Below are 14,402 nucleotides of genomic sequence, written 5' to 3' on the forward strand. Positions count from 1 at the left end.
GGGCTCCAAGTCATCTCTATGAGGTAATGTAGCGTTTAGATGCGGTCTGAAATTTTAGCTTTATGATATAGTAGCCTATTTGGTTAGCTTTTTAACAGATGTGCCTTTGTAATAAATGTGTCTAAATGAATGGGGTCACTATGCCTGTCTTTCCAAAGAAATCTAGAGGGCGCGCTTGACCGAAAACTGGAATGTAAACAGAGCTGTACATTTACAGCTTACGGGCAGCACGTGAAGGCATCGTACGTGTGCCGCTGATAACAGGGAGAAAGGAAGTGCTGTCATTGCAACATCGCTGCCACGTCTGTAGGCTCCTCTGCAGCAGCAGCAGCAGCAGCAACAGCAACAGCAGCAGCAGCAGCAGCAACTGATCTGAGGACCAGGATGGGCCGGTGCCTGGCGGTGGGGGGATGAGAGGGAGAGGTGGGAGTGAACGAAACAACGAGCAGAGGAAGGAAAGAGGAAACACGTAGAGCCACATCACAACACTCCCTGGCTGAATGAAACCCGTGCGCAGTTCCAGCACGAAGGAGCGACCACTGCCTTCTGGAGGAGTCGGAGCTCTATTGTTCAGACAGTACGGCTTGCTTCTGCGGGTTTCCCGGGTTCAGGAGGAGGGGAACACCCATGCTAAACTCAGGGAGAATGGAGGAATTCGTGACCGAAGAGGAAGAGCCGTGGTACGACCAACAGGACCTGGAGCAGGGTAAGACAAGACACCATCCTCCCTCCCCGCAGCATCCCCACTCTCAGCGGCTGGCGCCGGTGTCGGTCAGCTGGCCTCCACTTAACAAAGGCTCTCTGTCATGTAACGAGACGGTCGATGCATCTTTTTAGAAGTCCCTCCTCAATTTCAATGCATTCAGATAAACGCTGATAAACGCTGAAGTAGTTTCAAAGGGAGCGAGCTGTTCTTCTTTGACAACAATGCATTGAAAGCATGCCAAGCAGGGCCTGGTATATTGCTGTCAGCATCAGACAGTGTGTTAGACCCTCAATGAGGCTATTATCAGGGCATATTTCTGGAAGATTTAACATTAATAAATAAATTGTATGCAAAAATAGGATGCTTTTGATCATCAGTTATTTGTTTATCAAGAAAAATGCAGAACATGTTGTGGTTTGTCAACTCAAATATGAGGATTTGCTGCTTTTGAATCTTTTTTTTTGTGTCATTGTGTATTGAATGGCTTTGGGTTTTGGACTGTTGGTCAGACAAACCATGCAACTTGATGATGTCACCTTGGGTATTGGACAGATGTGATGGACACAACGTCACAATTTCATAATACAGAGCCTAATTATTTCAAAAGACTCAGGCTCTCTGCATGTGCTTTAACAAAGTGTATTCAATTATTTCAATGGCATGTACCCATTATTTTAGGCTAACATTAAACCTGAGTACACAATATGCAATAATAGTAAAGCAGTGTAAGATTTTTCAAGGAAAAGTCTTGATGTTTTTCTGACGAAAAAAAAAATGGCCTATGGTCAAGGTTTATCCTTTTTTTATTTAAAGATACACTGCTTACTTAATGTGCTCACCAAAAGTGTATACCGTTGTTTTTTGGGTCTAAATACTGATGTAATATCAAACGTTATGAACCAATTAGGCAGTAAAAAGACAGCCATAGTCAGTATTATTCATATACTTTAACATTGTGCTAGTTAAAATGGCAACTGACTCTAGTTTTCATTATTGATTAATGTGTCAAATCCTTTGATTATTAATGTATTACTCTTTAGGCTTTTATAAATGGTAAAATGTAAAATGCTGTATGGCAGTTTCCTAGGTGCTCTTTTTAAACGTCTTGTTTTGTCTGAATCAACTGGTCGATTAATCCACTGCACATTGCGCAGCTAGTGATGACTTATTAAAGGAAGAATCTCGCAAAAACAAGCCAACAAGAGGGTTCACTCTTCAGTCTTTGTCTAATTTAAGAGATACTTTGCAGATATTCAACCAACCTTGTGTCATAATAAGGATGGTAGTAATGTGTAAATGAACTATGTTAAACTTTCCTCCATCTTACCAGTGCCCAGATCTCAATATAAACCAAGATGCTGTTGCTGCATGGCATAATTCTTGCCTAAAATGTTTTCATCTTACCATTTTAATGGGCTTGCGTTATGTCACCCACCAGCGGGAGTGTTTGTAGAGAGGCGAAGTCCCTCCCCTTCCGGTTGACCATGGGACCTTATTTCGGAACAAATATGTAGGCTAGACTACAGTAGTGAACAGGCAGAGACAACACATTATTTGATCCTGTTTGAATCGAGCCATTAATTACGCATATGACGTTCGCTAAAGCTATAGTGCGTGGTTTCTGTCTCCCCCATGAAGAATTCTAAGTACTGACAACACTGTCGGCACATCCACATGACGCAAGCCTTCGGCGATCGTGCAACACCCCCACTCCTCTTCCACACAGCTGCTAGTAACGTTTAACCCGTCAAATCAAGGAGGACATGGAGGATTTAAAAAAAAAAAAAAAAGAACATGATGGACTCTTCAGAAGAGGTAATTACCTTGAACAGTTATGTCCTCTTCGTCTCCAAAGCTGAACGCTGCTGTTGTTCTTTTTTTCAGCGGTGACACTCATGCACGAATGCCACCGGACTACGCCATGTTGTAAACATAGTCGTACTGAGAAATACAGAGAGAGTTGTGTGGAGCTGATAGGCTTAATTTGCTTTGTATCAACTCATTTGGCAATGGCTTGAATGTAACGGACGTTCATTAATATGCGTAGTTTCTGCCGCCCCCATGAGGAATTCTAAGTCATGACAACATAACTGTCGGCGCGCGACCATAAGGCTTGTATCTATCTTTCCATTATAAAGCCACCTGCTCTATACAGTGACAGCATGAGTAAATCTATCACAGCTGTACAAGTGATTTTATCAGATCTACATAGGCTACATCTTGGTCATTCATGGTCCTAAAATGTAAATATATTTAAATAGTCTGAGACCCAACCAGCTGAGCATGCAACAACATCCCCCATAATGCATTTAATCACATTTATGTTATGCCAGATGGATTTGGTATTAGTCAATTTCTATAAAGATGAGGTCTGTCTTTTTATGTTTACTCACTTCAGGGGAACTAAGAAGTCAGTCACAAAGAGGCAAGTACATTTAGGATGAGGTCACACTATTTATATTGCTATGTACTGAACATCTGTAAAGACCTTTATTAAACAGTTGACCACCAAATTAAACATAATGCTTATTTAATTTAATTGTTGAGCACTCTCATGCTGAAATGCATGACTTCTGAATGTATTTAAAAAAACAAAACAATCATCACAGACAAAGGCTCCTCTCTCCACCACTTCATTTCCTGTATTTTTCATCTCTTAATCACTTGTCCTCAGTCTTTTTATTTTTTTATTTTTATTTTTTTAATTGTATATATTACTTATCTTTCTTTATCTTATTTGCACATATTACTTTTTTTTTTTACTCTTTATTGGTATATATTTCTTATCTTTTATATTGTACTTGTTGTACGTGTCCTTATTGCACAGTGGGTCGGAGAGAAATGTATTTTCAACTGCTCTCTATGTTTGGCACATATTGCAGAAGTTGACTTGACTCGACGTAATTATAATGGTACATCAACATGAAATAGTGCTGATGCAGTGGTTTTTACCTGACTACAAACATATGTGCACACATAAGCATCGATGTACCTGCAGTCATGATGTAATGGATTTGTTAGACAATTATTTTTCCTGCGCACAAAGACTCATGCATCGGTGGACCTGAGAATAAAAATACGTCTTCACTAGTCTTTACTTTGGGAATACTGAGGAAGAAAGAGTAAAAGAGAGAGACGGCAGCAGAGAGGACGTTTCGTACATTCATAAAAGTCAAAATGGCTGGTGTAAAAAAAAGGAGCAGTGTCTTCATGTGTGCGTGTCCACGCTGAGCTCTGTGTCTGATGGAGCAGAGAGGATGTCAGACCTCTCAGAGCAGCACTGTGCTTCAAAGTGCTGACTGCCTGAAGTCATGTTTTGTTGTAGGGCTGCAAAAAAAGAAATCTTTTTTTTTTTTTTTTTATCGTCATATATTGCGATATCAACTTGGCACAGTAAACGCATCGCGAAAGGCTGCGACATATCGAGAAAGACGCTCAAGAGATTTTTTGTGTTAGTTTAAAGACAATATCAGTAGAAAACTGCACTTTAAAATGTAACTCTCATTGTTTTTTAGTTTTTTTTTAGTGGTGCCTTTTATATTCAACTGAAAGTTCAGTTTGTTCAATAAAAGAAAGTTGGAAATGATTTCCTTTCATTCAATTTAAATTCAACAAGCAGTTTGTTATATTGTTATATTATTTGTTATATACACTTTAATATCTATAATATCGTATATCGTACATTTTTTTTTCGTATCGTGCGGCCCTATTTTGTTGTGCGACTATTCAGAATGCCACGGATCCTTCAGAGAGACATGCCACTGTCCTTGTGTTACAGTACAGTTGTCGTTGTCATGCAGGAATCACTGGCAGGCTGATTTGCTGATCTTAGTGCTGTGGCAGGAAAAATGCTCTTTTAGGAGGTTTATGGAAGGCATGGGGAAACATGGAGGAATGAAGAGTACTAACATTTTTCTCAAAAGTGTGGAGCTGAAACATTTAGTCAATTCATTGATTAGTCGATCAACAGAAACATGATCTGCAACTGTGTTGCCGCTTGTTTCAAGCAAAAATATTGGACCTATGCCAAACATTCTCTGGTTCCAGCATCTCAAATGAGAGGACTTCGCTGCTTTTCTCTTTTGGACTTTTGGTCGAACTAAACAAGACATTGGAAGATGTCATCTTGGACTCTGGGAAGTTGTGATGGGCATTCATTCCCAATTTTTAGACATGAGATTCATCCATTCATCGAGAAAACAACTTGCAGATTAATCAATAATAGTCAATACTATAGTTGCAGCCATAAAATAGTCTTACTCTGCACCTGCTTTAAGCTGTTCCTTTGGAATCAATTATTAAAAAAAATAATAATTGTTATTGTTATGTGTTCAGACCTTACCACAAGCATCAAATCTGATGGAAGGTCAATGGGCCAAGGAAGAATTGATACATTTTCGGTGCATATTATCATTATGTTTGGTATGCCCTACTTTTTTCCAAAACTGGTTGTTAAATTCTTGTAGTCATGTCTACTTGACTTTAGCCCCCTTTTCAGCAGCCTTGTGGGAGTATATATTATACAGTTAAAAACATAAACATGGTATTTTTTTTTAAGATGATTCCAGTATTTTTACGACTCCTCTTATTTTATTAATTATATATAATTGATTGGCATTTTAGGCCTTTTATTTTGACAGGACAGCTTTAAACATGAAAGGGGCAGGAGAGCGGGGAAATGACATGCAGCAAAGAGCCGCAGGACGGAATCGATCCCGTGGCCGCGGCGTCAACGACTGATACTCTGTATATGTGCTCACGCTCTGCCAGGTGAGCTCACCAGACGCCCGGACTCCTCTTATTTTAATTGGATAACCAACAAATTCAGAGGATTTCATTGTAGGATTGTCGCTAAAATACTATTAGTGTTGGGAAATAAAGTGTCAACAAAAAGGAAAAGCTCTTTAGTTTTGAAAGCAGTTCATTTTGAGAAAAAAAATAACTGCTCCATTTAAATAGAACTTGCCTAAATTATAACAGAACAGATAACTCAATTAGAAAAAATTAGAAGAATCCAAATACTTCAAAAAAAAAAAAAAAAGTCGTAAGGGGCTGGAGGAGGCTGACCCTGGTTGCAAATGTATTTAGAAGGGATCACATCAACTTTAAGTGGAGTGATCCTGTAAAATGTGATGGCATGTTTCTTATTGGTCTTTTGTTACCTTCAGAAAGAGCCAGGCTAGCTGTTTCACCTTGATTCTAGTCGTTGCGTTAAGCTAAGCTAACTGGCTGCTGGCGGTAGTTTCACATGCATGAAGGTGGTAGCAATCTTCTTTATGCCCCCCCAAAAAACCTCTTCCTTTTAAGTCTTTTGAGAATAAAGCTCTTCATTTGTGTGCAAATTTAGCAGATGTCAAACTTGGAAAGCACTGTGGAATGTAGGAGATTTTTTTGCTGTAGTTACAGCTCCCCATTTCAACTCAGAAATACAAAGCATGAAAACAGGAGGGATAACAAAATGACGTGTAATTAGGATGGGTCTTTGTGTGGTCCCGTTTGTTAGCCAGATCCTTTATTGGCCCAAGTCCACGAGGAAAATATGTGGCTCTACCACCTGAGACCAGAGGTTTGTTGGCTTGACTTACATCTGATGAGAGGCTTCCTTTGCTCTTGTTACAGCTTAATAAGTATTTATGCCACATAACATAAGTACAGGGTATTAAAAAGCAAAGGTCCCAGTGTGGAACATCAAAATGTTACTAGATACCACTGTTTTGGCATATAATGCATTAGTGCAGTTTATGGATAAAAAAAGCTATTGCACTAAATAATTCATTTCTGGCCACCGAATGTTTCTAGAACCTTTTTTCTGTTAAGATGTCGGGTCTGCAACGCAGGAAAAGAGGAAGAGGAGAAGTCTTGTTTTCCACATTCCAATAAATGTCATGGGTCCAAAACAACACTGTCTGTGGAAGAGATCACCACATACACTATATTATTAGATATGTCTAAATGTGCACGCATATCTACACGTTTTCAGTAGCTGGTTGCATTGAAAAGATTTATAGTATTTATACTTGCCCTTGTGTTTACTTTGTAAAAAGTGCAACCAAGTTCTCTGAACACACAAACACACTCCCAACTGGTTGCAGTCGGAGGAAATGCATGAAGGAAATGTATTTGTCATGAATGATGTGATTATGCTAGAGTTCCGGCTTCAGTGCTTTCATCCTGTGTGGGTCAAGCTTCAGGTCTGCGTGCAGCTAACAGTCTGTTGCGAGTATTGACTTGCTAAGTTGTTTTGCTAGTGCAGTGAGTTGTATCGATTGGCTCTTTCCCCCTCATCCCCTTTTTACTTGGTTTTCCTTTCTTTTATTCTCTTGTCACTGAGCTCCCTCTCCCTCTCTGCCAGCTGAATGTGAACACTAACACAGTGTGGTCTGTTTTTTGGTGGATTTTGGTTTTAGATTTGTCAGATTGGCCCAAGGCTGGATAGGATTTCAAGAGCTTGCCAAAGGTCTTCAGCCGCTTTGCTTATATAACTGTTTTTAGTTTATTGATGAGAGGAGTGCTGGCTTTAACATACTAACCATGACGTAACTGCATGGTCTACCGAGTTATTTTCAGAATACAAGTTCAAACAAGTTTTGTTTACGTCAGAAACGGGTAGATTTTCACATTCACAAGGAATTTGCCTTGGTATTTTGGTGCGCAATGGTCACAATAAACAGAATAAGAGGAAACAAAAAAAGTAGCCTACTGCTGCCAGAAAAATAAAAGTACTGTTGAAGAAATTATTTTGTAGCTTGAACTCTTTGTTGTTATAACTGCTAATGCTAACTACACAACCCTTCCACAGCATATTTCAAGCAAATCACTTCCTGTGTGTCAGAGCAGAGATGCTAACTCGTCAGGGGTTTCTAGTTAAGTCGTACTAGCAGAAAGAGGGCTAGGTGGGCTCCTGACTCACTCAGCATCCAGGAGGAATCTATTCAGTGGTACCACAGCTGCTGATGCCAGGGCCCCTCAGGAATTCATTAAGCTATCAGTACAGAGGAAGTATGTGAATTAGTCCATATGGAGCTGTTGGCAACTGCATGCTTAGCTTGCTACTTATTAGTTTAATTGAAGAAGGTGACGACAAGACTGCCAGGTAGAATGAAGAGAAGCATGCTTTCAAAACATGTAGTGACTGAAAAACAGAACCTGGCTGATATTCGATTTGTCAGGCTAAAACCAATATTGAGATTTTAGGGATAATACAATATACGTGTCAATACAGATTTCTGTACTGCAATTCCTTGCTACTTCAGCCGACATGTGCTGATAATAATATATCTGTGATAAGCTACAATCTTCCTGACGATTTATTCGTCGGGCTCTACTGAAAAAGCTAGCAGAGTGTACGGTAACATTTCTTGAAGGATCTTTAACCCTGCATTAACTGGGGGCAGCAGAAACAAGCTGTACACTGACATGTTATCACCTTTTAAGTTGACAAACGTATTAGCATACAGTTGCCTATTTACACATCAAACACTCATTTCGAGTCGTGTTCCTGGCCACCTGGTGAATTGAAGTCCAATATTAAAAAGCAACAGTCGGCGACATTAAAGAATGACTTGTTTATTGGTAAGGCCATATGGTCAAATTTAAATAAATGATGTAAAATGTAATAGCAGTAACTTATTTCAGCAGTCAATTGCTGTTAAACAACAAAAAGAAGAACCATTAGATGGCAGAAGGGTACTTTACAACAACAGCTTGAGTTTATTGATGTGCACTTGAATGCACCGTGAGCTTACGAGGTCCAGACCTTATGAAGTCCTATAGGTGTTGTTTCTCCGTCAACCCCGACTCCGGCAGTGGCCATGGTGTCTCGAAAAGGGCAGCTGGGCTACGCTGTGTCTTTAGCTGCAAACTGTTGAAAGTCACAACGTCGGAATCTTTCCAGTGAAATACAGCCCCACTTTGGACCTTTTTTAGCTTTCAGCATTTTAGCTGTGTTTAAGGCAGCTACTAGCTAACTGTGGGCTAATGTTACCTGCTACCAAGTGCAATGTTAACTAGAGTCTAACTTTTGGAGCACCAGATGACGCGCAGGCATTTAAGTGGCACTGAAATGAGACACTGGAATCTGCGTTGTCATTTGGTCCGGTAGATACTGGTTGTTTCTGTACCCTACCCTACTATCTACTCCATTTAATGTAAATGTTGCAGTGATATACAGTAGGTCAGGAGTTGCTGTTAGAAGCTTGTTACTTGGCATCCGTCCGAGTGATCACTATTCAATATTGTGGACAGACCCAGGACTGAATGAGAGATGATTTTATTGGCTGTTCAGTTTAGTCCTCTGCTTTCTTTCTAAGAGTTCGCAAATCACATTTTGCTGACTCAGACGCAACAATGTAGGCCATCAATACTGCTGAGTCAGAGCACAGTTAGAATAAAGAACGATGACATTGACTCATCTTACTGTGGAGGTGCTATAACAGTTTGGAAGCACAAATAAAAACAGTGTGGTGCAATAAAGGTAAAGCAATAGACTTAGACCAAGATCAACAACGCACTATTATATAATACATTGAATGTTAAATTGCCTGCCTTAAAAGTCTCCTGCATGCCAGCATGTTAAACTTCAGCCTATTTCTGTGCTAATCTCAGCGGAGAGGTGTCTCTTCAAATATTCTTGGCAACAATCTCTGACCTTCATTTTCAGTTGGCGGAGAGAAGAGGACCTGCAGGGGGAAGAAGTCTTTCTGTCTTTCCTGCTCTTCTCTCTGTATAACTGAACTGGTCCAGTTCAGACTGAGACAACGTAATGGGCCCTTTAATCATTCTGTTCCAGACCCTGTTATAACCTCGCCTGAAATAGAACAATGCACTCTATTAATCGTGACAGAGGATCATCTAAATTGTACAGTTGCAGCCTGTCTTCTTTTGTCAGATTTAGTTCCCCCTTTCCTGTCCTCTTAATCCTTCCTCTCCTTATATTTCCATCCCTCCTCCCCAGCTTTCTTTTCCCCAAACTACCTAAACTTTGTATCCATCTTGGTCAATCTACATCTCTGTCTGCACTTGTGACTTATTTGTTCATCTGCTTCATAATCGCATTCTAATTTCTAGACCTCCACTTGGCGGCAGAGCTGGGAAAGACTCTGCTGGAGAGGAACAAAGAGCTGGAGGATTCCCTGCAGCAGATGTACATCACTAATGAAGAGCAAGTGCAAGAGATCGAGGTAAACAGTAAATGATGGAGTGCTGTCAAGAGGTTGTACTGATTCAGGCAGGATGGGAAGAGACGGGCTTTATTATTATTTATGATAGATTTTGAGAATTGTTTTATCTAATCTAGGAACTAATGTCTCCCTCATTAACCTAATCCATGAATTGAATTCATGAATAAAGTTCCCCTAATAGAAAAAAAAACATTTGGCAATGTCCCTTTTGAAAGTAGATTTTGTTTTGAGATTGTGTTAAAGGTTTAGAAATGAATAAATAATTAATTAATATATTTAATTGTAAAGCAGTATATTAACTGGTAATGCATTGTGCAATAAATCCTAATAAATCATTGAAAAATGTATCACATCAATAGCACATGAATTGGAAAGTACTGCCTAATTCCTATGACAGCCAATAAGAGCCCTTGTTGCTTCCATGCTGTTCATTGAGATCTGAACTTCTATTGCTCAGATATACTATACAGGTACATCAGATGGTTGCTCCTGTGTGTGGATTTGTGTGTACATTCCCTGTGTATAGGTGATTGTACATGCACGTGTACATACATATTTCTTGTTTGTCCGACAGTACCTGTCGAAGCAGCTGGAGGTTCTTCGGGAAATGAACGAGCAGCATGCCAAAGTGTATGAGCAGCTGGACGGGACTGCCAGAGAGCTGGAACGCACCAACCACACGCTGGTGATGGACAGCAAGGGCTCACAACAAAAGATAGAGAGGCAAGAGGTTTTCTTTTTCTCTCTTCTTTCATACCCACTTTCATTTCCTGAACATGTTCTCTTCAGATTCAGAATCAGAAAGGGGTTTATTGCCAAGTAAGTAACACTTAACAAGGAATTTGCCTTGGTGGTTGGTGCATACATAAAAAAACAAACAAACATGAATAGGAAATAAACAACAAATACAGAAACAAATATATACAAAATAGCTGTTAACAGGCTGAATGGATTGAGTGCAGAATGTGCAAAAAATATGAGCCATCTTGGATTAAATGCATCAATTCTCTTCCTCCTGGAACAGATTAACAGGGACCATTGAGACTTTGCAGAACCAGGTGGAGTCTCTCTCAGGGCAGGTGGAGCAGCTTCGCTCCATGGAGCAGCTCCGAGTCAGGCGGGAGAAGAGGGAACGACGCAAGACCATCCACTCTTTCCCTTGCCTGAGGGAGCTTTGCACAGCACCAAGGTACTTGCTATTGTTTTCCACAGAGGAGGTGGCTAGTCATCTTTATAACAATGAAACACAGCTCTATATTTGACTTGTCTTTTTGTCAGGTATGAGGATGAGTTTGTAGTGGGCCGGGCTGAGAGCTTTACAGTGGATGTAAAGCATCCACCATTTGAAGAAGAGAACCAGCATCTGAGGGAAGCGGTGTCGGCTCTACGAGCGGCTGCCCGGACTGAGCGGGGTCGTAGGGAAGGGGTGGAGAGGGAGTGCAACCTTCTTGTTGCAGAGTTCTCCCGCCTGCAGACACGAGTGCAGGTAGGTAGACATTTTGAATTTTTTGTTCATTCATCTGTCAAGAATGAGGGACGGTTTTTATCAGATAATTATATTTAGCTACAATTTTGATTGTCTTTGCTTTTAGGACGCTGAGAGCTGCCAGGCGAGGGTGCGGGAGTTGGAGGTGGAGCTACAGGAGCTGCAGCAGCTACGTCGCGCTCGGACTTTCCTGCTGAGCAGCGAGGACGACGGCGTAGGTCTTACCCAGACTGTCCTCAACAGCACCCCGGAGACGGACACGTTCCTGGAAGTTGAGGTCGGGGAGACCGGAGGAGGCGTGAGGGAGGAGACTGAAGGTGGAGGAGGTGTGGGAGGGGAGGCTCTCCCTGAGTCCAGCCCCGTGAGAAAAAGCTGCAGTGACACGGCGCTCAATGCCATCGTGGCCCGCGACGCGTCCGGCCGCAGGAGAGGCAGCTACGCCCTCCACGCCAACAGCGTGAGGAAGAGAGGGATGTCCATCCTCAGGGAGGTGGACGAGCAGTACCACGCCTTGCTGGAGAAATATGAGGAGTTGTTAGGGAAGTGTAGGCGCCACGAGGAGAGCCTGTGTCACGCCGGTGTCCAGACTTCCAGACCCGTCTCCCGAGACCCGTCCATGAAAGACTGTGCCATGGGCGCCACCCCGGCGCCTCCCCCTACCCCCACCCAGTCGCCCTCCACCCCTGAGGCCATTGAGAGCATTAGCAAGCAAGTGGAGGCGGTGGATAAGAGGCTGGGACAGAACACTCCAGAGTACAAAGCCCTTTTTAAAGAGATCTTCTCTCGTATCCAGAAGACCAAGATGGATATCAAAGCCACCAAAGCTGCTAAAGCTAGCAAATCTGGCAAATCTGGCAAATCTGGCAAGTCTGGTAAACAATAATGGTTGGTTACTGGTATGGTAAACTGGTTGGCTCCAGAGAGGACGATAGTGTGTTATTTCAGTGTTAAGGAGTTTATGAACAGTGGCTTGGTGTAAACATTCTTATAGAGGGTGCTAGTTCGAAAACCAATCAATTGAGGTCAAATTAGAGTTTCACCAAGAACTGAAACCTCGCAGCTTATACAAGAATCTGATTTGCATGTGATCAATTAAAAAAAACTTTGCAGAATTCAGTCATATATATATATATATATATATATATATATATATATATATATATATATATATATATATATATATATATATATATATATATATAAACGTGGACGAATTTGTTAAGAACTAGATTGAGTTCACCCCCTTCATATTCTTCTATTCAGTGTTCCTACTAAATATATACTGGCTTCACTGCCTGACTACTCTTATCATATACTACAATAATAGCAATATGCCTCACAATGCACTAAATGTTAAAAGCTTCACAAAATAACACTAGAAAATTGCATCTCTCTCTCTTTTCTGATGAAAACACGAGTGGGAATCTAAATCTAATATTAAGTTTATTATAATGGACTCTACTAACATTTGCATAATAACAGTAAGAAAAGACAAGACAAAGATTGATCCTCTCAGGCCACAGTGCTGTCTGTCTCAAAGGAACTCAAGGTGCTAATAATTCTCCTCCCATCTCATATGTTACTATACAAATGGACACTGTTCAAAATGCAAACAAGCCTTTAGTGCGGATGATATTGCGGTACCCTTTTATCTAGAGATTTGAGGGACAGCTTTCTTCCTGGCAGTTTGATAAAAAAAATTGATACCAGTTTCTGCTCAGTAAATATGAAGCTACAGCTAGCAGCTGGTTAGCCTGACTGTCGACAATAAGGCTGTAGCTTCACATTTAGTGAACAGACATGAGTGTGGTATCGATATTCTCATCTAACTGTCGGCAAGAAAGCAAATTATCGTATTTCCCAAAGTCTTAAAGGAGAAATCCGGTGCAAAATGGACCTAGGGGTTAATAACACGTGTACCAAGTCGACCGTTCTCTGGGATATGTTTTCATGCTAATTGAATGTGACCAGTTTTAGCACAAACTGCTAATTAGCTTATAAAGCTAGTCGTCGGGGCACGGGTGAAGTAAAAAGAAATCGCTATTTCTATACCACTAGCAAGGCTCAAAATAGCATTGAGAACTTTGTAAGTGTACAGACAGTTTATTAAAAAGATAGATTACAAAGACATTACCGTTCGCGTATACATGCGGGCGCCATCTTGGGAAAACAAGACCAGTCGAACGACGAATGCCATGCTTGAGCTACGTTACTGGTTACTGGTTGCACGGCATTCGTCGTTCGACTGGTCATGACTGTTTTCCCAAGATGGCACCCGCATGTATACGTGAACGGTAATGTCTTTATAAACTATCTTTTTAATAGACTGTCTGTGCACTTACAAAGTTCTCAATGCTTCAGTTTATATGTAGGGACCCTCATTATGCTACCGTGGAAGTGTGGTGCTATTTTGAGGCTTGGTAGTGGTATAGAAATAGCGAGTGCCCCGACGACTAGCTTTATAAGCTAATTGGCGGTTTGCGCTAAAACTGGTCACATTCGATTAGCATGAAAACATATCCCAGAGAACGGTCGACTCGGTACACGTGTTATTAACCCCTAGGTTCACTTTGCGCCGGATTTCTACTTTAAACTGTGTTGAACTAGTGTTGAATACTACAACACTTGTGCTAACATTCAAAGTGCTCAGATGCCATTGGAGAGTTCAAGTAAAAAAAGGGATGCTAACTGTAAAACTTCAGGAAAGCAATCCAGACTGAAAATTGAATTTACATTTATAAAACTTCCTCCATTGTGTTAAAGTCACTTCAGCTCTCTTATGAGTACTGAAGTGTGTCGTCAACTGGACTACGTGAGCCCATGGGGGCAACAATGAATTAGTTCAATGAGACACAGGAAGCATTGTTTAGTTATAGTAGTGAGTAATATCTACAGTATAGGCTATACTTTAGATCGTTAAACCTGTTGTCTTGTGGATGTGTAGGATTGATGATCCCACTAAATGCTAAAATGCTGCTGTCTTGCAAAAGACAATCTCTGCAGATTATTTTCACTATTTCCTGGGCATTAT

The 14,402-nt window shown here is 40.9% G+C and overlaps 1 protein-coding gene across 1 annotated transcript; it reads left to right on the top strand.

Moving 5' to 3' along the window:
- Nucleotides 1–326: 326 nt before the first annotated feature.
- Nucleotides 327–12,493, top strand: LOC144536124 (cerebellar degeneration-related protein 2-like). The gene is made up of 6 exons (XM_078279074.1): nt 327–706; nt 9,773–9,885; nt 10,460–10,608; nt 10,910–11,074; nt 11,164–11,371; nt 11,478–12,493. Exons 1-6 carry the CDS (start codon nt 628–630, stop codon nt 12,252–12,254), a joined length of 1,491 nt encoding a protein of 496 aa, XP_078135200.1. The 5' UTR covers nt 327–627; the 3' UTR covers nt 12,255–12,493.
- The last annotated feature ends 1,909 nt before the right edge of the window (nt 12,494–14,402 follow it).

The sequence above is a fragment of the Sander vitreus genome, chromosome 21, assembly GCF_031162955.1.
Source record: "Sander vitreus isolate 19-12246 chromosome 21, sanVit1, whole genome shotgun sequence".
Lineage (NCBI taxonomy): Eukaryota > Metazoa > Chordata > Actinopteri > Perciformes > Percidae > Sander > Sander vitreus.

What these genes read in the sequence shown, in the direction of transcription:
- LOC144536124 (XM_078279074.1), top strand. Translation starts at nt 628, where the DNA reads ATGCTAAACTCAGGGAGAATGGAGGAATTCGTGACCGAAGAGGAAGAG. An exon ending in CCAACAGGACCTGGAGCAGG is followed by an intron (nt 707 to 9,772) that starts GTAAGACAAGAC and finishes TCTAATTTCTAG; the next exon opens with ACCTCCACTTGGCGGCAGAG. An exon ending in GAGCTTTGCACAGCACCAAG is followed by an intron (nt 11,075 to 11,163) that starts GTACTTGCTATT and finishes TCTTTTTGTCAG; the next exon opens with GTATGAGGATGAGTTTGTAG.